The sequence below is a fragment of the Triticum aestivum genome, chromosome 4A, assembly GCF_018294505.1.
Source record: "Triticum aestivum cultivar Chinese Spring chromosome 4A, IWGSC CS RefSeq v2.1, whole genome shotgun sequence".
Taxonomy (NCBI): Eukaryota; Viridiplantae; Streptophyta; class Magnoliopsida; order Poales; family Poaceae; genus Triticum; species Triticum aestivum.
Window position 1 is genome coordinate 76,384,162 of NC_057803.1, and position 27,212 is coordinate 76,411,373.

Consider the following 27,212-nt stretch of genomic DNA (forward strand, 5'->3'; position numbering starts at 1 on the left):
GTTATGAACTATCCAAATTACGGTTATCAAGTTGATGTGTTTTAATATCTTTTAGGAATTTATCGCACATGACATTCCTATCATTTTTCTTATTCCCGTGTTAAATAGAAAGCCCTAACATCCCGCACAACAATCTAAGATGTGATCCACTGGCTGTCTTGAGAAAATAAACCTTTGTATTGTGAAAATAAAATGACACAAGTGTTTATGTTGTCTCCATTTTATACATTCATTGTTTGCCTTCAAGATGGGATCTACTGCTAAACTCATAAACCAAAACTTTGTAATCACCTTTTCTAGGCACATGCGTGCCATTATTTTCCTTGGAGAGACCAAACAATCTGAAAATGCCCTTAAGATTCACGTGGTACTATTCTATTAATTATAGTCAGTTAGTCACATATAATAAATATTTGGCTATTTGTATTGTATCTTATATATCAAGCTTATAAGATTTGATTTATTTCCTTTGAACATCTATATAGTTTGATGCTAAGTTCTAAAAGGATGTAAACTATTTCCATGTTGTCTGGGAGTTTTCCACGTTGTTCTAGTGTATGAATCGACACTAGCTGAATGGGGGATGACACGCTCACATTTACAAGTTTAGTCATTATGAACTTATGATGACACACCATGTGACACCCATCGACTGTGAAACGGGAATTCGGTGTTCCACGAGGACCCAAAGATAAAAACACGTCGCACCACACCAGATTTCGAACGCCTGAACAATGGTAAACCACGGCGGCTGTTTTAACCAGCCCGTCTAAAATCCCGAAACCAGTAGAACGGACCGTGGCGGTTAAAAAACCAGTAGAACGCCTGAACAATCGAACCGCGCGGCCTAGCCTAACCGTGGCGGTTAAAAAACGTACGACGCCGTCGCGTTCCCTCCCCCCTCTTCCTCCTCATCTTCTTCCTTTTACCCCACCCCACCCCCCGCCCCGCCTCACCTCACCTCATCATTCCCCACCTCCCCCCCATCTCGCCCTCTCGCCAGCAAAAACCCCGGTGGCGCGACCACCGCGGCCGATCCGCCCCAGCCCCGGACCCAGCTCCGGCCACGCGCCCCGCCCCCTCGCTCTCCGGCCGCAGGTGTCGCCGCCGGCGTCGGCGGCGGTAGATCGGGCGCGGAGACGTCGTTGCGTGTTGAGGGCCGCGGGGGGACTTGATGGCGGGGGTCGCGGCGGAGACGGCCGTGGCTTCGGCCTCGGGATCGGGGATCTGGTCGCGGCGGCGGGACGAGATCACGTTCGATCGCCTCCAGAAGGTAACGCGGCGTGGGCGTCGATTCCGTACTGTGCCGGGGTTTCATTTGAGATGTGAGAATTGGGGTTCGGCGGTGGCGTCCCTGCGAATCTGTGACTGAGCTGGCTGCCCCGCGTCTGCCTTGGATTGGCTCGGGTTCGGTGTGTAATTCACATAAAAGGCACCGTGTCGGGGAAACCGAGGCGTTTTAGTTGGTGATATCAAAAAGGATTCGCCCCCCTTGGGCCCTCCCTACTAAGCTTAGCTTGCTTGGATTGGATATTTATGTTCCCAGTGAATTATGGTTCTTAGATTCAACAGGATTTCCCATGTGCCCCTGACGAGCATATATGTACTAGTACTAGTTACTCTGTGGGTAGCCAGATTGCATTGACTTTGAGTTGGTGCATTGCTCTTAGGGACTCTAACCCTTGGAGTTGCACATTTGGTTTGGTATGTTTAAATAGGAAAACAGGATTGGGCCTTATTGATACTTGTCATTATGAGTTTGGTTTGGTATGGGTTGAATTGGAGTGGTCAGTCATGGAGTCGTCTCGCAAAGGCTTGAGACACTTGATTTAGAACTGGTTTCGAATTCTTCCTGATTCGAGAAGGATGTAAAGCAATAATTCTGGCATGTCATAATGCTCGATTGAGTTGGGAAAACAAAATTCTGTCAGAACACTTGAGATGTAAACTATTGGCTCAAAACAGGATATATATTTCTTGAAATTTTCATCGAGTTGTGATGAGACTGAGTTCATATCAACTAATCATGCACCTCACTCTCCGATCCCAAGTCTTCATACTTTACATCTTTCACTTCCTTCGATGATAGTAGTAGGATGATAAGCTAGCAAGCACAGCAAGTGGAATTTAGATTGGATATCAAATGGTGATACAGGTAGAATAAATAAGTGTGCTTTGTTTTGTATCTCTGTCGTGGAATATTAATATGCCATGTCATTTATTGTTTTAAATTTGTTTACGTTTCTACAATGACCTTCGATTTTCCGTTACAACTCTCCCGAGGCACCTTGACTTTGCCGCACTCCGCCTTGGTTGAAGCTGTAAATGTGCTCAATTTTCCGTTACAACTCTCCCGAGGCACCTTGACTTTGCCGCACTCCGCCTTGGTTGCAGCTGTAAATGTGCTCAATTTTCCGTTACAACTCTCCCGAGGCACCTTGACTTTGGTGCACTCCGCGTGTCCGCCTTGGTTGGAGCTGTAAATGTGCTGGTGCCGTACTCTTGTGTAAAATCATGATTGATTTCTATTCCATAATAGATTTTTCTTGTCCCCGCGTTTGGAGTATCCACTTTCCTATGTAATGGAAATAAAACCAGAATGTGTATTTTAAGTGGTATCATATTTTTATCTTGGAAAATGAAGTTATGTGAGTTTCAAGATAACTTTTATGACTGTGGATTGAACTTGTTTCAGTTCTGGAATGATTTGCCACCGCAAGCACGGCGGGAGCTTCTAAAATTGGATAAGCAAACCCTCATTGAACAAGCTCGCAAGAATTTCTACTGTTCAAGGTGCAATGGGTTGCTTTTGGAAAATTTCAAGTCACTGCAGCAAGAAGTTTCAGATATTGATTGTCTGAGCTCAAGTGGTGAATCAAAGATTAGGCAGCAAAATGGATCTCAGGATCCATCTGTTCACCCTTGGGGAGGTCTTGCAACAACAAAGGATGGCATCCTTACGCTTATTGACTGCTTTATGAAAGCTAACTCGCTACGGGTGCTCCAGAATGTAAGTGTAAACAATTGTGCCATAACTCGTGGTTCATATTTTATTTTGTTCTCTGCATTGGTGAACTAAGGTTGATAACTATGATATTTTCGTATACTGAATTAGTGATCCTTATTTGTCTGAACTAATCGCTCTTTGTTATATCTGAAGCAATCTCAAATCATGCATGTGGCTGTGGTTTTTACTCACAATATTTAATTCTAGATTAGACATATTTGATCACTCTATTTCCTAATGCACCCGCCATTTGTTTAATCAGGTATTTGACAATGCACGACTGAGAGAAAGGGAACGAGAAATGCTTTATCCTGATGCATGTGGTGGGGGTGGCAGAGGATGGATTAGCCAAGGGATGGCTAGCTATAGCAGGGGGTATGGAACAAGAGAAACATGTGCTCTGCATACTGCCCACCTTTCATGCAATACACTGGTGAATTTCTGGTCAGCATTATGCGACGAAACTAGATCTTCTCTTCTGCGGATGAAGGAGGATGATTTCATTGAAAGACTAATGTTTAGGTGAGCAACTGAGCATAATGGAGAGGCTTTTCGTTTCATGCTAGTTCAAGTTAAAAGACATAAAACACTACTCATTGAACTAGGTATTCAACTTACGGACAAAATAACTGAAACCGAACTCTGCTTATATCCACCATGTGGAAGATGCACTAGAGAACAATCTTAGCAAGTATTTGTAATGTCTTTTTTAGTTCCACTGGATATTTGTATAGATATGGTAAGATCCTGGCGAGTTTTACTGTCGACCGATTGATTCCATTTAAGCCTGCTGGGAGTTGAGTAAATTTGTCCTAAAATGCTGACATTTGTTAGTATTTTCTGTAAGCTGCTAATAGAAGAGTTAACAGTTCAGAAATTTTTATTTAACAGGTTTGATAGCAAGAGATTTTGCCGAGATTGCCGAAGGAATGTTATCCGTGAATTCAAGGAGCTGAAGGAACTGAAACGCATTCGAAGGGAACCTCGCTGCACCAGTTGGTTCTGTGTTGCGGACTATGCATTTCAATGCGAGGTCAGGGTGACTGACTCCTCAATGTTGACCATGCATTAAATTGAGTGGCATTTGGTTAGAATTTCTATGAAGTTAATCTGGTTTCTCTTATTTGCAGGTATTTGAGGATTCCGTCATAGTTGATTGGCGCCAATCTATATCAGAGACAGATGGGTCTTATCATCACTTTGAATGGGCTATTGGGACAGATGAAGGACAATCAGATGTTTTTGGCTTTGAAAATGTTGGGATGAAGACCCAAGTCCAAAGAAGTGGGATTGATCTTGATCAATTTGAAGATTATTTCATAACTCTGAGAGCCTGGAAGCTCGATGGCCGCTATACGGAGATGTGTGTAAAAGCACATGCACTGAAGGGCCAATCTTGTGTTCATCACAGGCTGGTGCTGGGAGATGGCTTTGTGACAATTACAAAGGGTGAAAGTATCAGAAGTTTGTTTGAGCATGCTGAAGAGGCCGAGGAAGAGGATGTACGTGACATATCACTTATGGTTGCTTACATCTTTAGCTAAGATAAGCTTAATTGAGAGCATTTGTAATACTGACTAATGAAAATATGAGCAGGAGGATGATGCCATGGAAAGGGATGAAAATGATCTTGACGGTGATGGCTCTCATCCGCAGAAGCATGCCAAAAGTCCTGAATTGGCAAGAGAATTTCTCTTGGATGCTGCTGCAGTGATATTCAAAGAACAGGTAATTGATTGTCAAAATCGTCTCGAGAGTTATTGGAAGCAGTACTTGTATAATGAATGATTCTGATTGCACAAAGGACAAGAAATATATGTTTACAAATAAATTATGAATAATGTCTACCAAATTAAGGTGTCTTAGCAGTATATTCCAGCTTACTAGTTGATCTTCAGCAAGATACATTATTCCTTGGTTTCAATCTTACAAGGAAACTACAGTAACAGTGTAACACGCCAGTTCTCGTTATTCGTGATATGAAGACTTCTAGTGGTGTATGTCATCTGATTTCTTTACCTCAGTATAGAAGTAATAATTGTGTTCTCTTTCTGTTGATCAATGGATTGTTTTGAGGTGATTGATACGTTGGATTTTTTTTCTTTTGCTTTACTTTTCTTACAAAGATTGAAAACTTTAGTTGCTACTTGGGTTGATACATTTTTTACCTGCCACACACATAGCTTGTGGACAAGCTCTTTTTCTGCCATACTATTGGTGTGACTGTAGTCACCAGCAAGCATTTAGGATTTGTTGAGGAATTAGACACTCATACTCCAAGCATTAATTGTATACTAAATTTTCTTTGCAGGTTGAGAAAGCTTTTAGAGAAGGCGCCGCCCAGCAAAATGCACAAAGTGTCTTTGTGTCTTTGGCACTCAAACTTCTGGAGGAGCGAGTGCATGTAGCATGCAAAGAAATCATTACATTGGAAAAACAGGTATGTGTTATATGTGCAAGTGCAAATAAATTTTGGGGAAGGTAGTTTCATTTGTATTTGTGAATATCAATTTTGTGGACTCCTTGCAGAACAAGCTTCTCGAGGAAGAGGAGAAAGAGAAGCGTGAAGAACAAGAGCGTAGGATGAGGAGGAGAACAAAAGAGAGAGAAAAGAAGCACAGGAGAAAAGAGAGGCTGAAAGAGAAGGAAAGGGACAAGGGGAAAAGAGATGAGTTCAAAACATCAGACGACATTTCATCCTCAACTCTAAGCAACTCCTCGACATGTACTAACGACGAATCAGGAAATACTTTTGGCTCCAGAGCAGCTAGTGAAGAGGAAGATAATTCCACAGCTGTGGCTCTGTGCCACGCTGAGATTGAATCTTCATCCATAGAAATTGATGGACAAAACAATATAGACTGCTGCGATACAGTGACCAAATGTCCTCCAGTTAATAGCAGTGAACCTTTCACATCCCAGCAATCAAAACCATCACGGAGAAATCTGAGGTTGAGAAAGGACGTTCCTCAAGACCACTCCTCTTGTTGGTATGATGACGGCCGAGATGAATCTAGAAGTGTTGGCAATATGCAGTGGCGATCAATGGAAAGGATGAGAAATGGTGATGGAAGTTGTAACTCGGTGTGTAGTACAAATAACAGAACAAGATATAGGCAAGACTACAATTCTTGCAGCTGTGATCATCAGGAAAGTTACAAAACAGAGGACAACTGTTTTTTGCCAACAGCTAGAGCAGGTAGGGAGATGAAGATGGCAAAGAAAACAGGAGTTGATAAGCCTTTAGTGCAGTACCGCCGTGTTGGTAGTACACACGAGAGAAATGCAATTCCAAAACAAGTATGGGAGAGAATGGATACTCGGAAAAAGACTGGCTTAAATGACACAGATAATATGTCAGGATCAGTTGACAATGTCGAGTCACCCAAACCAGTGGAATGTGATACCAGTGGATGTGAAAAGCTTGACACAGGACGTGAACCACTAGACCAAGCTTCTGAAAGGTCCACTGATGTTTGTAAATCAGAAACAGATCAGCCATATGGACAGCGTGAGGAAAATCAATCTGCTTGTTCTGATGGAACTCCTATGACGAATAAACAAAAATGCCACTCAACAAATAATGAAGGTTCTAAGCCAGACGAAGAGCTCATGACGAACTCTGCCAGTTCTGATGGCTCATCTTCATGTATGAGCGAGGCAGATAGAGAAAGCAGTTCAAGCAGTGTGACGTCTTTGAGTGCTCATACTCCAGAATCATCATCATCTGACTCGGAGGAATCTTCGGAGAGAGTCAACATCATTACAGAAGCTCCATCGACAAGAACTGCTTCACGTTCTTTGTTTGAGACGTGTGCAGGAAATGGTTTCAGAGAATACCACCCAAAAGCCACATGCCCGCCTCACAACGACAGATTTGGATTCAGTGTACTCCCCTTCCAGAATCAGTCATCGCATCAGCAGAACATGCATGCACCACCTGCATATTCACCGACCACAATTGGGCCACATAGTCACTCGTGTGCTGCTCCAACAAATGGATACTTCCAGTATGGTCAGCCACCCAATTTCTTCTCTGGTCCAGTCGGATTCCGAGTACCTGGGAACGGACCTGCTGATTTCTCGGTGCAGTACAACAATGTACATCGCTACCCAGCTCCTGCTTTTAGTTGTATTCACCCAGAGCAAATTCTCAAGACACCGACCAGCTTCAGAGTCATGCCTCCGCCTCCCCTCCCCCCTTACCGACATGGAACAGCGCCAACTGGTGGTCATCCTTATGGAGGCTTGAATCCAGACAGGCTTAATTCCATGTTGAAGCCGATGGGCCCGAAGGATGCTCCAGATGGTAACAAATTGCCTGACAAAAGTGCATCCTTCTCGTTGTTCCAATTCAACCTGCCGATAGCTCCGCAAGGCCCACCGTCACCCAAAGATGGTAAGAGCGGAGAGTCGGTAGCAAGGATGCCGCCATTTGCTCCGGTTCAAGCGCAGCCATGCTCCAGAGAGCAGACAGATGTGAAGGAGTATAATCTGTTCTCCACCGATCAAAGCGGCTATTTCCCTTTATCCCGTTAAAAGCAACACACATGGGGGACGTGCTCTTCTCATTTTTACTGTCTACAACTGTATACGGTGAGTGATTGTATCAACCGAACGAAATAAAGGATGTTTTGAGTGGTTTTTCTGTATGCTTACGTGCCTTCAGTTTTGGACTATAGGGCCGGAACTATATCTTTTATACATTTTTTTCTTATATTTTCCCTTTGTGTGTATGAGAAGATAGTGTATCATGTAGCCTTTTTGATTTATAAACGAGGTAAATTTCCAATTCCTTTTTCGTTCTGCTTCAGTAGTTCCTTTTTCGGAATGCTGAAGCTGTCATGTGAATGAGTTGGTTCCTGTGTTTTTTTTCTCTTTACATTTTTTCCAGCTGTTTTTATCATCGCTTACTTATTCTGCATGGGATGAACTGCTGACCGAGAACTATCCCGGTGATCACCTGGAGCAAGCACAAGCAGCGTTATTAGGGATGTAAATGGGGAAAGTGAACTATCGAGCTAAAACCAACTAAACGGTCCTGCGGTGCTGTTTATTCCGCCATTTACATCCCTAAGCGTTATGCCGGTGACCTTAGAGAAGTCGTTAGATCAGCCCTGTGGCTGTGCCACAATTTGTCTTGGGTATCTCATGTGCTCTGTGGCGCAGAAACGTATCCGCTGCTCACACCATGCTAATCTACACTTTTTTAGACAAAAGGTTCTAGATTAGCCCCGCTTTAATTTAACGAAGCCATCAACCTGGTAGGAATTACAGCACACCAACAGACCACAACGGCCAAACTGATGCAAAGGGGAAAGCTAACAACAAGAAAAACCACCACGAGCATCCAAGAGTAGTCAAAACGACGAACAAAGCTTGAATGGTGATGCACGCCACACATTGGCACTAAAGAAGGTCATGGCAGATGCAGCACAGCATGGCACAACCAATCATCACAAGGGGTTGATTTGAAGATCATGGTGTCTAGAACAGGACACCTTCCTTCTCTAACACTGAAGGGGAACCCTATCCCCTCGCATTGGCTCGAAGGGCGTCGTACTGTTGGAGTATAGAGACGCTCACCTGAGAGCAAGAAGGATGCCAACCTCAAAGCCTGAAGCAGCCTCAGAGCGACCTCGATTCGGGCACACCTGGCCGACAGCACCACTGCTGTCCAAGAACGACCAAGTGGGACTGGAAAGCTTCCAGGAGCAATTGTCGTCGAAGGAGGCAGCAGGGCACCGAGGTGAACGAAGAGCAGCAAGGCAACCGACCACAATGGAAAACTGGGAGCCTTCGGCTTCCGCCACGCCACTGCTGCCGTAAAGGGGAACCCTATTCCCTTCCGGCTTCTGCCCGCATCGAGGATGCCGCACTACTGGAACTGAGCAACGCGAGCCACCACCGGAGAGCGCCATCCATAAACATGCCGACACCTTTTTGCATAGGCACTATGCCGGCTGTGACGATGGAACTGATGAACTAACACAAGCAAAACTGAAGTTGTGGCTCTCTGCACATCTTGCTACTGCAATGCAAGCCTTTGCTCTGTGCGGAGCAGGTAGTAGCAAGGTGCAAGACACAGGGATGGTCTCGGCCAGATAGGTTAGGAAACAGATGCAGAGATAAGTAGATAAACACAAGTAATCTTGCAATTTCCTGCGTATCTATGAACAAGCAGCTCGCTTAAACGTCATGTAGATAATACCAGTCTACGCAATCTGTCTTACAAAAATGTTTCACCCTTGGAACAGAAGAACAGCAAGGTACAGCGATGACTCATCAATGAACTCTGCCATTTCAAACTTGCTCCCATCTGCAGCCTTCTCCAGAGAAGACCTACTGGGCAAGTCCGCGAACACAAGGTCCGGATTCTCCCTGCGGTGTTGCGCCAGGCTCTGCCTACCTTGATCCAAGAAGATGACGACTCTTGCACCTAGGCGAAACGAAAAGAAATCGATCGAATTATAAAACTGAGCACAAAAAAGGTTTTGCATCCCAAAAGTATTTTTTGTGCAGTAAAACACACAAAGCCTTAAGATTTCAAAACTAAGGAGTTGTTTGGTTCGTGATTAAAACAACCTGCAGTACCCTGATAAACGCCTGAACTCGAGGTGTGGCAAGGTTGGGGAGTTTTGACTGGTGTCTTATTTGAATAATAACAAGAATTGCATGCAGACAAATCTTACCAACCTGACTCTTATGTGTGAGGTTGTCACTAGACCGTGAGGCAAATTTATATGACAACGAAGCACAAGATATATTACTAACTGAACTAACACTAATATTACTTGAAGCTTTGACTGAATTCTCAGATGCAAAATATAGTGAACATAATACCATATGCATACTGCAAATCACCTGGAGGGAACTCAAGGTTACCCTTGTTTCCAACTGGAACTCTAAGTTGACTTTGCAGCACAAGATTAATCGAACAGAAGTAGGTGACTGATTTAACTAATGAGCGCTGTGGATCTTGAAGTGGAATGAGCAGCATCTATCAACCAAAATCTGCTACTAACTTAAAGAGTTGCCTAATGACTCAGGGACTAAAATAACAAGAGTATACTACCCTTCTTGAGAAAAAAGGTATGACAACATACTAATGGATAAAGTTAGCGTGCGGTCCAATACATAATATATCTGTTCAATTAAATTCCTTCAATGCTTTCCATGCAAACTAAATTGACAAACCATAAATAGTACTCATTCAACAATTTGCTATCACATCACAATATAGGATACAGTACATAAACAAGTTTATCCAGGCAGTTCATGTAAATGGCAATGCAACATGTTAATTAATAACCCTCCGAAAGAACGCAACATGAGAACCCTGGCGGCCTATGCCAAACAGCCAGCCGAAACGCGTAAGGACTAGGTAGCTCCGATTCTGCCAACGAGCCTCGCAGGAGCCAGGTCGGCCAGGATGCCCATTCTTGTGGGCATGTTGTAATGTTTTTCGCCCGGCCTTCCTCAAATTAACCAGGCAACTCTTTTCTACCTTCTTTTAATGAACCGGAGCCCTAAGGGACACGGCTTCAACAAGAAAACATTGTTGATCTAACAGGCCAATCTGACCATTGAAACCCACCAATTTCTACAAATAATGTGCCTTGTATTGTAAGGTCTAAGCATCACACATACCATCTCAAAAGCAGTACCCATTAGTGAATCAATAAGGACGCAGAGATATGATATCCATCTAGTCATATCGGTACAATTTATGTAAGGAAATGCACAGTAATGTCGTTGATAAACTCAGACTGAAAAACAAGAGACGAAACCAGATAAGGCAGTAGCATTTCAGGAGGTCTCTCACCTTTGCAGCACCTCTTGGCGAGCGACCTAAGCAGCGCCGCCGGCGAGACCCCCATCCCGGGGAAGTAGCACACGAACACCACGTCGAACGCGTCGAACCTCCCCGGCACGGCCTCCACCACGCCGCCTCCCTGGCCCCCTCCCCCTCCCTCCAAATGGAAGCACCTCACCTGGTCGTGCTCCTCCTTGATCCCGCCCAGCACGTACAGCGACTCGTGCGCCGCGACCAGGAGCTCGCAGGGGGACTCGGAGAGGAGGGCGCTCACGAAGGACGCGGTGGGCGTCACGGCCAGCACGCGCGACGCCGGCGAGAGCGCCCCCGCGGCGAGCGCGCGGGGGAGGTGGGAGCCGGAGGCGTTGAGGAAGGACCAGTCCTTCTCTATGATGTCGTCTATGGCAACGCCGTCGGGGACGGCGGCGAGGGGGGCGGCGCAGGAGAGCGCAGGCGCGAGGCTAAGGCGCAGGGGTTTGGGAAATTTGGGGTCGAGGTGCCGCGGTTGGGATTGGGGCTGGGGGGTTGGGCGGAAGAGAGGGCAGAAGGCGAGGGAGAGGGAGGTGGAGGTGGAGGCCATGGCGGGTGGGGGTGGGCGGTGGCGGCCGGAGGATGACGGGGGTGGAAGAAGGCCCGCAGCAACGGAGTACACAGGGGCGTCGGCCGTGCAGTGGGTGTGGGTGTGGGAGCGTCGGAGCGGAGTAGGCACGAGGATTTTGTGGGCCGGGATGGCGAAAGTATGGCTGTTTCGAAAATCACGGCCTCGGTCTAGCCGGCTGCCGCGGTACTATGGGTCATTTCCGTTTCAGCTATATCTTTTTTTTACCCCTAAAAAAAGCTATGTCTTTTTTTTGAAACGTTTCATCTTTTTTTTTAAGATCTGTGACCTTTATTAAGTAGCAATGTTTAAGGGGATACAGATAATGTCGGGCAAAACAACAAGCCACACATGGCGCCCGATGGAAAGAGAAGAAGCTGCCTTAGCTAAAGAATGTGCTTCTACATTGTGTTCCAGCTTCTCGTGAATGATCTTGAAGCCTCAGAAGGATTGGCACTGGTGGCTGATGTTGCTCAAGGTCATGGCATACCGACAAGGCGCTGAATTGGCAATGTTGACGACCACTTCTGCATAGTCTGTGGCGATGCAAATCAAACTCAGATGGCGATTAGTGGTCGGTGTTATGGCTTCATTGCATGGCTGAGCTTCCAGTGTCGCCGGATCGACAACGCCAATGTAAACAACCGCGAATGCAACAAAAAATTGCACCTGCTAAAAGAAGGCAGGTGTAGGATTACACGCACCCGCTCCCTCCTCATGCGCATGATTTGGGCCTACCCATGTGCGGGCGCGTTGAGCCCCTTTTTTTGTTTCTTTTTTTTTGCTTCATAATGTTAAGGATTTCCAAAAAAATGAATTTTAAAAAAGTTCAAGAATTTGAAAAATGCTCTTGGATTAAAAAAATACTCTCGAATTTGGATTTTTTTTGCACAAACACGTTCGTGAATTTGGAAAAAAATGTTCGTGCATTCAAAAAATGTCCATGAATTCAAAAAAAATGATCACAAGTTTCATTTTTTTGCAAATTTAAAAAATGTCTGTTGATTCAAAAATTGTTCACGAGTTCAAACAATGTTTCTGAATTTCAAGAAAAGGTCCGCAATGTCTACAAATACGAAATAGATGTTTGTGAATTTAGAATATGTCCATGGTTTTCAAAAAATGTTCACAAATTCAAAAAATGCTCATAAAATTCAGAAAAGTTTCACATTTTTTAAAATGTTCATGAATTCCAAAAAAATTGTTCGTGCATTCCAAGAAACATGAATTTTGAAAAGAAATGTTGTTCAATTTGAAAAAAAATGTTTGATAGTTTGGAAAAAAATCACCACTTCAAAAAATATGTCTGCGAGTATGGAAAAAAATGTTCTCATATTTCAATAAATTTCTTAAATTGGATTTTCATAAAATTTCATGAATTTAAAAATCATTTGTGATTTTCCTAAAACTTACGTTTTATTAAAGAAAATCTAATTTGAAAAAGAAACAAGCATAAGAATGGGTGGAAAAGCAAAAACAAACATCATAAAAAAACATAAAAGAAAAGGTAAAAAGGAAAATAGGAAAAAAGAAAGGAAAAACGAAAAAAATGGTTCAAGGTCTTACGAAATAAAGACATTCCTCACCTATGTTGTTCAGAATACCACCACATAACCATCATTTTTGGGCCGAATTTGGACTGAACAAAAGCAATTGAGTTAGTCATTTGAATATTTCTTGCCAACCCATGAAAAAAAAACATTGCCAACCAAGAGGTTCTAGAACCTTTCCAAATCCGATGGGGAAGAATCTAGGAATGGGTCGGCCCATAAAGAGGACCAGGCGTGCGAGCTGGTAGACGCTAGGTCACTATTCAATGACCTACACGTCAAATATGACTCCGAGTTGTTGTTCTCAACAAAAAACAAAAAAGCTATGCCGTGCTAATCCTATGCCTATTTTGGTCTTCAATTAACTTTTCAGTGTGAACCTATGTCAGAGAGGCCTTTGCTAGGCCTCCTAGCCCAACAAAATTCTCGTTTGCACAAAATAATGTAAAATATTTAATATATGAAAGCACATACAAATCACAAAATCAAAACGGGCCCTTCTCAACAAAAGGTATCACTGCTTGTGCAAAAAAGAAAGGTCCAAAACCAGTAAGGGAAGAATGTGAAAGACCACCCAGCAGGTTTGACGTATGTTTAAAATAAAAAGATGCAATACATCAAAATGTACAAAACTGCCATGCAATACAGGCTAAAACTGCCACATCTTGTAAACCAAAAGGGAAAAAGAATCGCATGGTTTGTTTCAACAAAAAATGCCATGTTCCAAAAAGATGGATAAAATTTGTCGTGGTCCTAAAAAAATTGTCGTGCTACAAAAAATAAAGCTGCCATGGTAAATTAAATTTTGAAAGTGGTCCAAAAATAAATTTTTTGGGGTCACGAAAAATTGCCAAGTCCATACACCAAAAATTACATGATGCATAAAAAATTGTCCTGACCATGAACTAAGTTTTCCATTGCCACATAAATAGTAATTGTGCCATGTTGCAAAAAAGAAAGAAATTTTCCGTGATCCTAAAAACATGCATTAATGGCAAAAAAACCTATATTTTTGACATGGTGCACGAAAGGGGTGTCAATTTTCCATAATGCACACTAGATGCTAGCCGTGATGGTTAGAAAAAAGGACTAAATGCAAAAAATGTGTGAAAGTTTATGGAGATGACAAAATTCCGTCTCATTTGTGTCACCATGATGGCAAAAATGATGTAAAATCGCCATGCTACATACAAACCAATTTCCATGATGCTAAAAAATAATAAAGCATCAACTAAATTGTCATGGTTCAAAAGAAGTGAATATTGTCGCGAGAAGAATAAATTTGCCATGAGCAATAAACTCAATTTGCCATGGTCAATTGCTAAATTTGTCATGATACATTAAAAATATTGCCATGGGCGGTTACTAAATTTTCCATGGTAAATACTAAAACTTTGTCATGAACATTTTTGCCTTGGCAAAATGCTTTTATGGTACCATATGAATTTGCCAACAATTTCATTTTGCACATGGCCAAAAATTGGGAAAAGGGTATTCTTTTAAGTAGAGGGCAACTATAAACCCCTATAAAAATGTAGATAGGACATGCCAATTGTAGTTACATTTTCGACGTGGACAAGTCATAAAATTGTCATGGGTCATCAAACCAAATTGTAATGTGTCACCAAACAAAATTGTCATGTGTTATTGAAATTGTACTTGTTTTTATCCCTACATTTGCCATGACCCATAGACCAGTATTAAAAAATTGCCATGTATATTGTACTTTCTGTTCCTAAAATTGCCACCAACCTTATAACACCAGAAAAAAGAAAAAAAATTGGTCTGGCAACTTTCAATACCATGCATAATTAGGGGGTACAATTTATGGAGGAGGTATTTTGGCCATGTCAACTTTCAATACCATGCATAATTAGGGGGTACAATTTATGGAGGAGGTATTTTCGCCATGTCAACTTTCAATACCATGCATATATGTGTCCAACATCAATTTTTTGCCATGGCAACCTAAAATGTTCTTCAACCTAAATTGTGTCCCTGATATGATATAGCCATATAGGCATTTAATCTTAATAATTTGCCATGTTTTCTAATTGGTGATTACCAACAAAAAATGGTACTACAATAGAGTGGCATAGGAACAGAGAAGAATGATAGGAAAACATGGCAAAGGGATATCTTGGAGGCATATTGCTTGTTGTCGTTGTTGAACAACGCCTCCGCTTCGGCCGACCCCGCACGACGCCGCCTTCGCCTCATTGTCTGCACCTTGTCCAAGTCGTGACCTCGTCCAGCTCAATGCCCGCCGCAGCCGAGAGTGCGCTGATGGCAGCGATGAGCGTCATTGCTATGAGAAGCCACAACGCCCTTGTCGCGTTCTATCGGACTACAAGAGGATCCCCGCACCCAACCGTCGATGCAACCCGCCTCTACCTCATCTCCACATTGGCATCCCATCCTCGCCCACTAGCTTTGTGGCAGGGCGCCACCGCCTGGGCTAACGTGTCACTTGCCTCCCGAACAAGCCCGGTGGAAGGGCCAATGTGACGCTTTGCCGCTGCCTCCTACACCCTGTCACGTCGGTCTCCTTTTACTCTCCTACCATGGCTGGTAGGCGCCTCACGCTCGTGATCCCGTAGTCGCCCGAGTTTGCTCCCGACTAATGCTGTCCTAGACTAGGGGTGCTTGCCACATCGGCTCCCGGACATACGGGTCAGTCCAAGGACCCCCGTGATGATCATGAAGGAAATATGCCCTAGAGGCAATAATAAAGTTGTTATTTATATTTCCTTATATCATGATAAATGTTTATTATTCATGCTAGAATTGTATTAACCAGAAACTTAGTATGTGGATACATAGACAAACAGAGTGTCCCTAGTATGCCTCTACTTGACTAGCTTGTTAATCAAAGATGGTTAAGTTTCCTAGCCATAGACATGTGTTGTCATTTGATGAACGGGATCACATCATTAGGGAATGATGTCGTGGACAAGACCAATCCGTTAGCTTAGCACTATGATCGTTTAGTTTATTGCTATTGCTTTCTTCATGACTTATACATGTTCCTAAGACTATGAGATTATGCAACTCCCAAATACCGGAGGAACACTTAGTGTGCTATCAAACGTCACAACATAACTGGGTGATTATAAAGATGCTCTACAGGTGTCTCCGATGGTGTTTGTTGAGTTGGCATAGATCGAGATTAGGATTTGTCACTCCGTGTTTCGGAGAGGTATCTTTGGGCCCTCTCGGTAATGCACATCACTATAAGCCTTGCAAGCAATGTAACTAATGAGTTAGTTACGGGATGATGCATTACAGAACGAGTCAAGAGACTTGTCAGTGACGAGATTGAACTAGGTATGATGATACCGACGATCGAATCTCGGACAAGTAACATACCAATGACAAAGGGAACAACGTATGTTGTTATGCGGTGTGACCGATAAAGATCTTCGTAGAATATGTAGGAGCCAATATGAGCATCCAGATTCCGCTATTGGTTATTCTAGAGATGTGTCTCAGTCATGTCTACATAGGTCTCGAACCCATAGGGCCCACACGCTTAACGTTCGATGGCGATTTGTATTATGAGTTTCATGTTTTGATGAACCGAAGTTTGCTCGGAGTGCCGGATGAGATCACGGACATGACGAGGAGTCTTGAAATGGTCGAGACATAAAGATTCGTATATTGGAAGGCTACATTCGGACACCGGAATGGTTCAGGTCGTTTCGGATAAGTTTCGGAGTACGGGGGGTTACCGGAACCCCCTCCGGGAAGTTAATGGGCCATCATGGGCCTTACTGGAGAAGAGAGAGGGGCGGTCAGAGGTGGCGCACGCCCCCCTTGCCCAGTCCGAATTGGACAAGGGGAGGGGGCGGCGCCCCCTCCTTCCTTCTCTCATTTCCTCCTTCCCTTCTTCTCCTACTTGGACTAGGAAAGGGGGGGGGGAGGAATCCTACTTGGACTAGGAGTCCAAGTAGGAGTCCCCCCATGGCGCGCCCCCCTCTAGGGACGACCACCTCTCCTCCCCCCTTTATATACATGGGAGGGGGCACCCCAAAGGCACACCAAAGTTTCTCTTAGCCGTGTGCGGTGCCCCCCTCCACAGTTACACACCTCGGGCACATCGTTGTAGTGCTTAGGCGAAGCCCTGCGCCGGTAAACTTCATCATCACCGTCACCATGCCATCATGCTGACGGAACTCATCCTCGACCTCAACTAGATCAAGAGTTCGAGGGACGTCACTGAGCTGAACGTGTGCTGATCGCAGAGGTGCCGTACGTTCGGTACTTGGATCGGTTGGATCGCGAAGACGTTCGACTACATCAACCGCGTTACTAAACGCTTCCGCTTTCGGTCTACGAGGGTACGTAGACATACTCTCCCATCTTGTTGCTATGCATCTCCTAGATAGATCTTGCGTGATCGTAGGATTTTTTTTGAAATACCGCGTTCCCCAACAGTGGCATCCGAGCCAGGTCTATGCGTAGATGTTATATGCACGAGTAGAACACAATGAGTTGTGGGCGATAATAGTCATACTGCTTACGAGCATGTCTTACTTTGATTCGGCGGTATTGTTGGATGAAGCGGCCCAGACCGACATTACATGACCGCGTTCATGAGACTGATTCTACCAACGTGCTTCGCACACAGGTGGCTAGTGGGTGTCTATTTCTCCAGCTTTACTTGAATCGAGTTTGACTACGCCCGGTCCTTGTTGAAGGTTAAAACAACACACTTGACGAAAAATCATTGTAGTTTTGATGCGTAGGTAAGAACGGTTCTTGCTAAAGCCTGTAGCAGCCACGTAAAACTTGCAACAACAAAGTAGATGACGTCTAACTTCTTTTTGCAGGGCTTGCTGTGATGTGATATGGTCAAGACGTGATGATATATAAATTGTTGTATGAGATGATCATGTTTTGTAACAGTTATCGGCAACTGGCAGGAGCCATATGGTTGTCGCTTTATTGTATGAAATGCAATCGCCATGTAATTGCTTTACTTTATCACTAAGTGGTAGCGATAGTCGTAGAAGCAATGGTTAGCGAGACGACAATGATGCTTCGATGGAGATCAAGGTGTCAAGCCGGTGACGATGGTGATCATGACGGTGCTTTGGAGATGGAGATCAAAGGCACAAGATGATGATGGCCATATCATATCACTTATTTGATTGCATGTGATGTTTTTTTTGAACCACTGAAACAGTAGGAGAGGCTCCTACTGCAAATTAAATAAATGAATCAGCAACTGTACATGAGTTGTATGTTACAAAGACATCCCACTTTGTGGGTGGAGAGGGGGGAGTTATATTCAGAGCTTTATTACAAGGTATCTAAGAAAGAAAGTAAGAAGGGTTTATTCTTATCTCCTACCCTATAAGTGAGGAGGGATAGGTCTTCTTTCAGTCTAGAGAGCCAAGATCTTGTGGATGGAGTGATTCCTCAGAAGTGCTTGTTGTTCCTTTCTTTCCAAATGCTCCAAGCAGATTGTAGAAGGATTTCAACGAATAAGGGTCTATTCCATGATGTTTTAGCCGATTCCACCCAGTCCAACCTATTACCTTGAGTGGACCCTTGCATTCCAATTTTGGCCCAGCAATGTAAGCTAAAAGGGCATTCAAAGAACAGGTGCTCCACCGTTTCATCAGTGCATGTTGGGCAAAGCAGGCAACCAAAGGTGTTACCAATGTTGTAATGTCTTTGTTTTAACATATTTCTTGTGTTCAACCTGTCCAAAAGTAGGAGCCATCCAAAGACTTTGATTTTCATAGTGGTTTTGGACTTCCATAGCCATGAATATGCATGATGAGCTTGGATGTCTCTAAAGAAAAAGTCCTAAAATTTGTTGGCCGAGAAGTGAGCGGATCCCCAGATGTATGTCCATTCATCATGTATTGTTTGATCGTCCAGCTGTACGTCCGAGGTCATGCTGTGTAGATCTCTGGTCTCAGCATGAGCCTGCACAGATAGTGGTAGGTGGAACTTTTCCTGCAAGCTGGTGGTTCCCAGGAACGCGCAAACAGAAATGTCTTCATCCTTGGCAAATGAGAAGGCGCGTGGGTGGGTTTCGGCCAGGATTTCACCCAGCCACATATCTTTCCAGAAGAGAGTGGTTGCTCCGTTACTCACATTAACCAAGGTGATTCCTCTATAAGTGGGCATAAGCTTTGAGACATCTCGCCACCAGAAGGAGCCACAAGAGTCAGTTGCGTGAGGAATCCGGGAGGTGTAATAAGAGTTCCAAATCAACTCAACCCAAGGCAGGTCCCAATGATTATAGAACTTATGTAGAAACTTGAGGAGTAAGGCCTCGTTCTGGATTTTCATATTTAGAACCCCAAGACCACCACATATTTTTGGTTTGCAGACCATGTCCCAAGGAGCCAGGGAAGTGCATTTGTCGCCTTGATCCGTTTTCTTTTTCCATAGACATTTTCGACGTATCTTGTCCAAGAGTTCAATAATTCCAGCTGGAAGTTTGAGCGTGCACATAGCGAAGATGATAAGTGAGGTAATGACCGAGTTGAGCAGAGATAGCTTGCCACCATAGGATATCATATTAAGTGTTGCTCAGAGCCTTTTTTCCACCCGACAAACCATAGGCATAAGATCATGCATGGATGGTTTAGTAGTCCCCATGGGGAGGCCAAGGTAAGTAAATGGCATCTTTCCCACAACACATCCGAAAATATTCGCCAAGTTGGTGTACAGTGTCTCATCACAGTTGATCGGGACAAGTGTGGATTTGTGGAAGTTAATTTTTAAGCCAATAGAAGTGGCAGTCGGACAAAATATTTTTGATGGTTGTAGCCTGGATGGGACAAGCCGACATTGCAAGGACCATGTCGTCCGCATATTGAATGACTGGGTAGTCATTTTGGGTATTGCATGTGATGTTTATCCTTTATGCATCTTATTTTGCTTAGTACGGCTGTAGCATTATAATATGATCTCTCACTAAATTTCAAGGTATAAGTGTTCTCCCTGAGTATGCACCGTTGCTACAGTTCGTCATGCCGAGACACCACATGATGATCGGGTGTGATAAGCTCTATGTTCACACACAACAGGTGCAAGCCAGTTTTGCACACGTAGAATACTCGGGTTAAACTTAACGAGCCTAGCATGTGCAGATATGGCCTTGGAACACTGAGACCGAAAGGTCGAGCGTGAATCATATAGTAGATATGATCAACATAGTGATGTTCACCATTGAAAACTAATCCATCTCATGTGATGATCGGACATGGTTTAGTTGATATGGATCACGTGATCACTTAGATGATTAGAGGGATGTCTATCTAAGTGGGAGTTCTTAAGTAATATGATTAATTGCCTTTAATTTATCATGAACTTAGCACTTGATAGTATCTTGCATGTCTATGCTATTGTAGATCAATGGCCCATGCTACTATTCCTTTGAATTTTAATGCGTTCCTAGAGAAAGCTAAGTTGAACGATGATGGTAGCAACTACACGGACTGGGTCCGTAACTTGAGGATTATCCTCATTGCTGCATAGAAGAATTATGTCCTGGAAGCACCGCTGAGTGCCAAACCCGCTGCAGGAGCAACACTGGACGTTATGAACGCTTGGCAGAGCAAAGCTGATGACTACTCAATAGTTCAGTGTGCCATGCTTTACGGCTTAGAACCAGTACTTCAACGAAGTTTTGAACGTCATGGAGCATATGAGATGTTCCAGGAGTTGAAGTTAATATTTCAAGCAAATGCCCGAATTGAGAGATATGAAGTCTCCAATAAGTTCTACAACTACAAAATGGAGGAGAATAGTTCTGTCAGTGAACATATACTCAGAATTGTTGGGGATCGTAGCAGAAATTTAAATTTTTTTACGCATCACCAAGATCAATCTATGGAGTCATCTAGCAATGAGGGGAAGAGGAGTGCATCTACATACCCTTGTAGATCGCGAGCGGAAGCGTTCAAGAGAACGGGGATGATGGAGTCGTACTCGTCGTGATCCAAATCACCGATGATCCTAGCGCCGAACGGACGACACCTCCACATTCAACACACGTACGGAGCGAGGACGTCTCCCGCGCCTTGATCCAGCAAGGAAGAGGGAGAGGTTGAGGAAGAGGGCTCCAACAGCAGCACGACGGTGTGGTGGTGGTGGAGCAGCAGTACTCCGGCAGGGTTTCGCCAAGCTCTTGCGCAGGAGGAGAGGTGTTGGGGAGGGGAGGGGATGCGCCTTGGATGTCGGTGTGCAGCCCTCCCCTTGCCCCTCTATTTATAGGGGAAGGAGGAAGGGGGCCGGACCCCTCTAGATGAGATCTAGAGGGGGGGCCAAGGGGAGGGGGCTTGCCCCCCAAGCAAGGGGGGCGCCCCCCTTAGGGTTCCCCCCTAACCCTAGACGCATGGGCCCAAGGGGGGGGGATGCGCCCAGCCCATGTAGGGCTGGTTCCCTTTCCTCTACGGCCCATTAGGCCCTCCGAGAGAGGTGGCCCCTCCCGGTGGACCCCCGGAACCCCTCCGGTGGCCCCGGTACAATACCGATATGCCCCCGAACCTTTCCGGTGACCGTATGACAACTTCCTACATATAAATCTTCACCTCCGGACCATTCTGAAACTCCTCGTGACGTTCGGGATCTCATCCGGGACTCCGAACAACATTCGTTAATCACATACAAGTCTTCCTAATAACCCTAGCGTCATCGAACCTTAAGTGTGTAGACCCTACGGGTTCGGGAACCATGCAGACATGACCGAGACAACTCTCCGTCCAATAACCAACAACAGTATCTGGATACCCATGTTGGCTCCCACATGTTCCACGATGATCTCATCGGATGAACCACGATGTCCAGGATTCAAGCAATCCCGTATACAATTCCCTTTGTTAATCGGTACGTTACTTGCCCGAGATTCGATCGTCGGTATCCCAATACCTCGTTCAATCTCGTTACTGGCAAGTCACTTTACTCGTTCTGTAATGCATGATCCCGTGACCAACTACTTAGTCACACTGAGCTCATTATGATGATGCATTACCGAGTGGGCCCAGAGATACCTCTACGTCATACAGAGTGACAAATCCCAGTCTCGATTCATGCCAACCCAACAGACACTTTCGGAGATACCTGTAGTGTACCTACCTTTATAGCCACCGAGTTACGTTGTGACGTTTGGTACACCCAAAGCACTCCTACGGTATTCGGGAGTTGCACAATCTCATGGTCTAAGGAAATGATACTTGACACTTAGAAAAGCTCTAGCAGACGAACTACACGATCTTGTGCTATGCTTAGGATTGGGTCTTGTCCATCACATCATTCTCCTAATGATGTGATCCCGTTATCAATGACATCCAATGTCCATGGTTAAGAAACCGTAACCATCTATTGATCAATGAGCTAGTCAACTAGAGGCTCACTAGGGACATGTTGTGGTCTATGTATTCACACATGTATTACAATTTCCGGATAACACAATTATAGCATGAACACTAGACAATTATCATGAACAAGGAAATATAATAATAACCGTTTTATTATTGCCTCTAGGGCATATTTCCAACAGTCTCCCACTTGCACTAGAGTCAATAATCTAGTTACATTGTGATGAATCGAACACCCATAGAGTTCTCGTGTTGATCATGTTTTGCTCGAGGAAGAGGTTTAGTCAATGGATCTGCGACATTCAGGTCCATATGCACTTTACAAATATCTATGTCTCCATTTTGAACATTTTCACGAATGGAGTTGAAGCGACGCTTGATATGCCTGGTCTTCCTGTGAAACCTGGGCTCCTTGGCAAGGGCAATAGCTCCAGTGTTGTCACAGAAGAGAGTCATCGGGCCCGACGCATTGGGAATAACTCCTAGGTCGGTAATGAACTCCTTCACCTAGATTGCTTCTTGTGATGCCTCCGAGGCTGCCATGTACTCCGCTTCACATGTAGATCCCGCCACGACGCTTTGCTTGCAACTGCACCAGCTGACTGCCCCACCATTCAAAATATACACGTATCCGGTTTGTGACTTGGAGTCATCCAGATCTGTGTCGAAGCTAGCATCGACGTAACCCTTTACGACGAGCTCTTCTGAAAGTGCAACTATCCCCGGGTGGTTTTGGTAATTCCTAACAACATATAGCTCATTGAGCTAACATTATTCCAAGATTAATATTTCAGGAAAAGCTCAATGAATGGCATGGCATGGATGAGGAAAGTGGATCCCTCAAAATTCTAAGGACAAAAAGTTTGGCTCAAGCTTCAAGATCAAGACTCTACATTTTATATTTTAGTGATCCAAGATCACATTGAGTCTATAGGAAAAGCCAATACTATCAAGGAGGGATGAGGTGTTTCTTAATGGCTTGCTTGCTCAAAGTGCTTAGTGATATGCTCCAAAACCCTCAACTACCTTCCCACATCCACATATGACCTAAACCAAAAGTCAAACTCGGCCCCACCGATTCTATCTATCCAGCGCCACCGAGTTTCAAATGTCATAGCCACCGCCACAAACCCTAGGCAAATCGGTTTCACCGATAGGGATCTCGGTCTCACCGAGATGGGATTGTAATCTCTCTGTTTCCCTTCATAATGTTTCGGTCTTACCGAGGTGAGCGATCGGTCCCACCGAGATTGCAATGTAAACTCTCTGTTTCCCTTTTTTAACATTCCGGTCTCACCGAGATGAGCGAATCGGTCCCATCGAGTTTACCTGACCAACTCTCTGGTTAGCTTATTACCAAAATCGGTCCCACCGAGTTTGTGTAATCAGTCACACCGAGATTACGTTATGCCCTAACCCTAACCATATCGGTCCTACCGAGTTGCATCTCAATCCCACCGAAAATCCTAACGGTCACTAGGTTTGCTGAATCGGTCCGACCAAGTTTAACCATTCAGTCCCACCGAGTTTGGCAAATTGTGTGTAACAGTTAGATTCTGTGTGGAGGCTATATATACCCCTCCACCCACTCTTCATTCGTGGAGAGAGCCATCAGAACATACCTACACTTCCAATACATATTTTTTGAGAGAGAACCACCTACACTTGTGTTGAGGTCAAGATATTCCATTCCAACCATATGAATCTTGATCTCTAGCCTTCCCCAAGTTGCTTTCCACTCAAATCTTCTTTCCACCAAATCCAAATCCTGTGAGAGAGAGTTGAGTGTTGGGGAGACTATCATTTGAAGCACAAGAGCAAGGAGTTCATCATCAACACACCATTTGTTACTTCTTGGAGAGTGGTATCTCCTAGATTGGCTAGGTGTCACTTGGGAGCCTCCGACAAGATTGTGGAGTTGAACCAAGGAGTTTGTAAGGGCAAGGAGATCGCCTACTTCATGAAGATCTACCGCTAGTGAGGCAAGTCCTTCGTGGGTGACGACCATGATGGAATAGACAAGGTTGCTTCTACGTGGACCCTTCGTGGGTGGAGCCCTCCGTGGACTCGCGCAACCGTTACCCTCCGTGGGTTGAAGTATCCATCAACGTGGATGTACGATAGCACCACCTATCGGAACCACGACAAAAACATCCGTGTCTCCAATTGCGTTTGAATCCTCCAAACCCTTCCCTTTACATTCTTGCAAGTTGCATGCTTTACTTTCCGCTGCTCATATACTCTTTTGCATGCTTGCTTGAATTGTGTGAAGATTGCTTGACTTGTGCTAAGATAGCTAAAATCTGCCAAGAACTAAAATTGGGAAAAGGCTAGATTTTTATTTGGTCAAGTAGTCTAATCACCCCCCTCTAGACATACTTTTGATCCTACAAGTGGTATCAGAGCTTTGGTCTTCATTTGCTTTGATTTCCATAGCTTTTGGTGGTCATAGCCTTGGTTTCACAACCTAGGAGAGTATGGCGTCTAGCGAGGGAAATTATCACCGTAGAGGTCCTTACTTTGATGGTACTAATTTTGCTAGTTGGAAGCATAAGATGAAAATGCATATTCTTGGACATAACCCCGCCATTTGGGCTATTGTGTGTGTTGGCTTGCAAGGTGAATTCTTTGATGGGAGAGAACCGAATCGTGAAGCTACCGCGGATGAGTTGAAGATGCTACAATACAATGCTCAAGCTTGTGATATCCTCTTCAACGGATTGTGCCCCGAAGAATTCAACAAAATCAGCCGTCTTGAGAATGCAAAGGAAATTTGGGATACTTTGATTGACATGCATGAAGGTACCGACTCGTCAAGGAATCCAAGTTGGATGTGCTTCAAAGTCAACTTGACAAGTTCAAAATGAAGGATGGTGAAGGTGTCGCTGAAATGTACTCTAGGCTTGCTCTTATCACAAATGAGATTGCCGGCTTAGGGAGTGAAGAGATGACCGATAGATTCATCATCAAGAAGATCCTAAGAGCCTTGGATGGAAAATATGATACCGTGTGCACATTGATCCAAATGATGCCCAATTACAAAGATCTCAAGCCAATGGAAGTCATCGGAAGAATTGTTGCTCATGAGATGTCACTCAAGGATAAAGAGGAACTTCACAACAAATCAAGTGGTGCTTACAAAGCCTCATGTGATGCCCCGACATCATCGAGTGAGAAACAAACCTTCAATGAAGAATTGAGCTTAATGGTGAAGAACTTCAACAAGTTCTACAAGAGTAGGAGCAAAGAGAGAAGCTCCAAGTCAAGGTCCTACAATGACAAAAGATCTTCTAGTCGAGAGAGAAACTGCTACAATTGTGGAAGGCCCGAACACTACTCCAATGAGTGTACGACCCCCTACAAGAGAAGAGAAGATTCTCCCAAGAGAAGAAGTAGAAGAGAAGAATCACCATCTAGAGAAAGAAGGAGTAGAGATGATCATTATGAACGAAGACCCTCACAGAGAAGCAAGGATTCAGAAAGAAAGGACAAGTCATCAAGGAGCTACACGAAACGAAGACATCAAGCTCATGTTGGTGAATGGGTATCCGGCTCCGACTCTGACAACCACTCCGAGAGAAGCTATCACTCCGACTCCGAATATACTCAAGATGAAGGTGTTGCCGATCTAGCACTTGTGACAACCAACTCCTACGACATATTTGACTCACCAAATGAAGGAGTTGGAACATTCTTCATGGCTAAAGGCCCAAAGGTATCACACCCCGAGTATGTTGATTTCAATAGTGATGAAGATGACTTGTTAGGTGATGATGATTTACTTGTTGACAACTCTAGTGATGAATACTATGATGAAACGTCAATTAATCATGCTAATCAAGATAAAACGAATGACAATGATAAGGAGAAGATTGAGTCTCTAACTAAAGAACTAAACACTCTTAAGTTAGCTCATGAAACTATCTTAGGAGATCATCGAGAACTTTTAAGGACTCATGAGAAATTGCGCTTTGAAAAGCTCAACCTTGAGCAAGAGCATGAGTTCTTAAAAGCAATCAATGATGATCTTCGCAAGAAAAGTTCTTCTTACATTGCCAAGCGTCTACTCTTATCCACTTACATGCCTCAAGTCAAGTCTAGTAACAAGAACAAGAAAGATTCTTCCTCTAGTAGTAACAATAATCATGCTAAATCCAATATTGTTGCTTATAGTAGTTCTCTTGATTCCACTAATGATTCTCTTAGCCAAGTTACACTTGAGAAAGAAAATAGCTTATTGAAGGGAATTATAGAGAAAGGTGTTTACAAGAGCCTTGCCGGAAGTAAGCAATTCGAGGAAATTGTACGCAAGCAAGGAAGGCACCAAAAGAATCAAGGTGTTGGTTTTGAACGAAAGTTCAATGCCAATGGAGTTGAGTGGGAAGAAGATCAATACCCCAAGACGAAGTTTGTTCCTCAACAAGAGAAGTATGATCCTACTTCTCTCAAAGGGACACAAGCTCAAGATGATCTTCCACCACAAGACCACAAGCAAAAAGGCAAGGACAAGCTTCAAGAAGAAATTGATGCATTTAAAGAAGCTCCTAAGGCCTTGGTCAAGTGGGTTCCCAAGACTACTTCAAGTTCCACTTCATCAAGTAACACTACAACACCGAGGATTCCCATCAAGATGGTGTGGATCCCGAAGAAGAAGAACTAGAGAGTTCTTGAGGGTGACTCCGCCAACATACTTCACTCTTATCATCTTGACAAGAACAAGTGCAATCAACTTCCACATCTTGCACTAGTTCAAGGAGTCACAAACCCTCTTGTTGGTAAGACAAGGGACAAGGTAACCTAAAAGCTTTCATAGACATCATCTTGTGTGTGCATCACTCTATGTCTATGGATATCCTTGTTTGTTCCTTGTGGGACTAACCCGTGTAGGTATTGAAAG

General features: G+C 44.1%; 2 protein-coding genes across 2 annotated transcripts; one reads left to right on the top strand and one right to left on the bottom strand.

Moving 5' to 3' along the window:
* The first annotated feature begins 939 nt into the window (after nucleotides 1-939).
* Nucleotides 940-7,799, top strand: LOC123085246 (uncharacterized). Its single transcript, XM_044506871.1, has 8 exons — nucleotides 940-1,273; nucleotides 2,696-3,010; nucleotides 3,270-3,529; nucleotides 3,899-4,040; nucleotides 4,138-4,509; nucleotides 4,604-4,735; nucleotides 5,319-5,447; nucleotides 5,537-7,799. Exons 1-8 carry the CDS (start codon nucleotides 1,175-1,177, stop codon nucleotides 7,544-7,546), a joined length of 3,459 nt encoding a protein of 1,152 aa, XP_044362806.1. The 5' UTR covers nucleotides 940-1,174; the 3' UTR covers nucleotides 7,547-7,799.
* A 1,337-nt stretch (nucleotides 7,800-9,136) lies between these two features.
* LOC123085247 (uncharacterized) lies at nucleotides 9,137-11,484 on the bottom strand. The gene is made up of 2 exons (XM_044506872.1): nucleotides 10,833-11,484; nucleotides 9,137-9,446 (listed from the first exon to the last, which is right to left on the bottom strand). Exons 1-2 carry the CDS (start codon nucleotides 11,401-11,403, stop codon nucleotides 9,250-9,252), a joined length of 768 nt encoding a protein of 255 aa, XP_044362807.1. The 5' UTR covers nucleotides 11,404-11,484; the 3' UTR covers nucleotides 9,137-9,249.
* Between the last annotated feature and the right edge of the window lie 15,728 nt (nucleotides 11,485-27,212).

Coding starts and splice junctions, on each gene's coding strand:
- LOC123085246 (XM_044506871.1), top strand. CDS start 1,175: ATGGCGGGGGTCGCGGCGGAGACGGCCGTGGCTTCGGCCTCGGGATCG. Junction 1,274..2,695: donor CGTTCGATCGCCTCCAGAAG/GTAACGCGGCGT, acceptor AACTTGTTTCAG/TTCTGGAATGATTTGCCACC. Junction 4,041..4,137: donor ACTATGCATTTCAATGCGAG/GTCAGGGTGACT, acceptor TCTTATTTGCAG/GTATTTGAGGATTCCGTCAT.
- LOC123085247 (XM_044506872.1), bottom strand. CDS start 11,403: ATGGCCTCCACCTCCACCTCCCTCTCCCTCGCCTTCTGCCCTCTCTTC. Junction 9,447..10,832: donor CGCCAAGAGGTGCTGCAAAG/GTGAGAGACCTC, acceptor CGTTTCGCCTAG/GTGCAAGAGTCGTCATCTTC.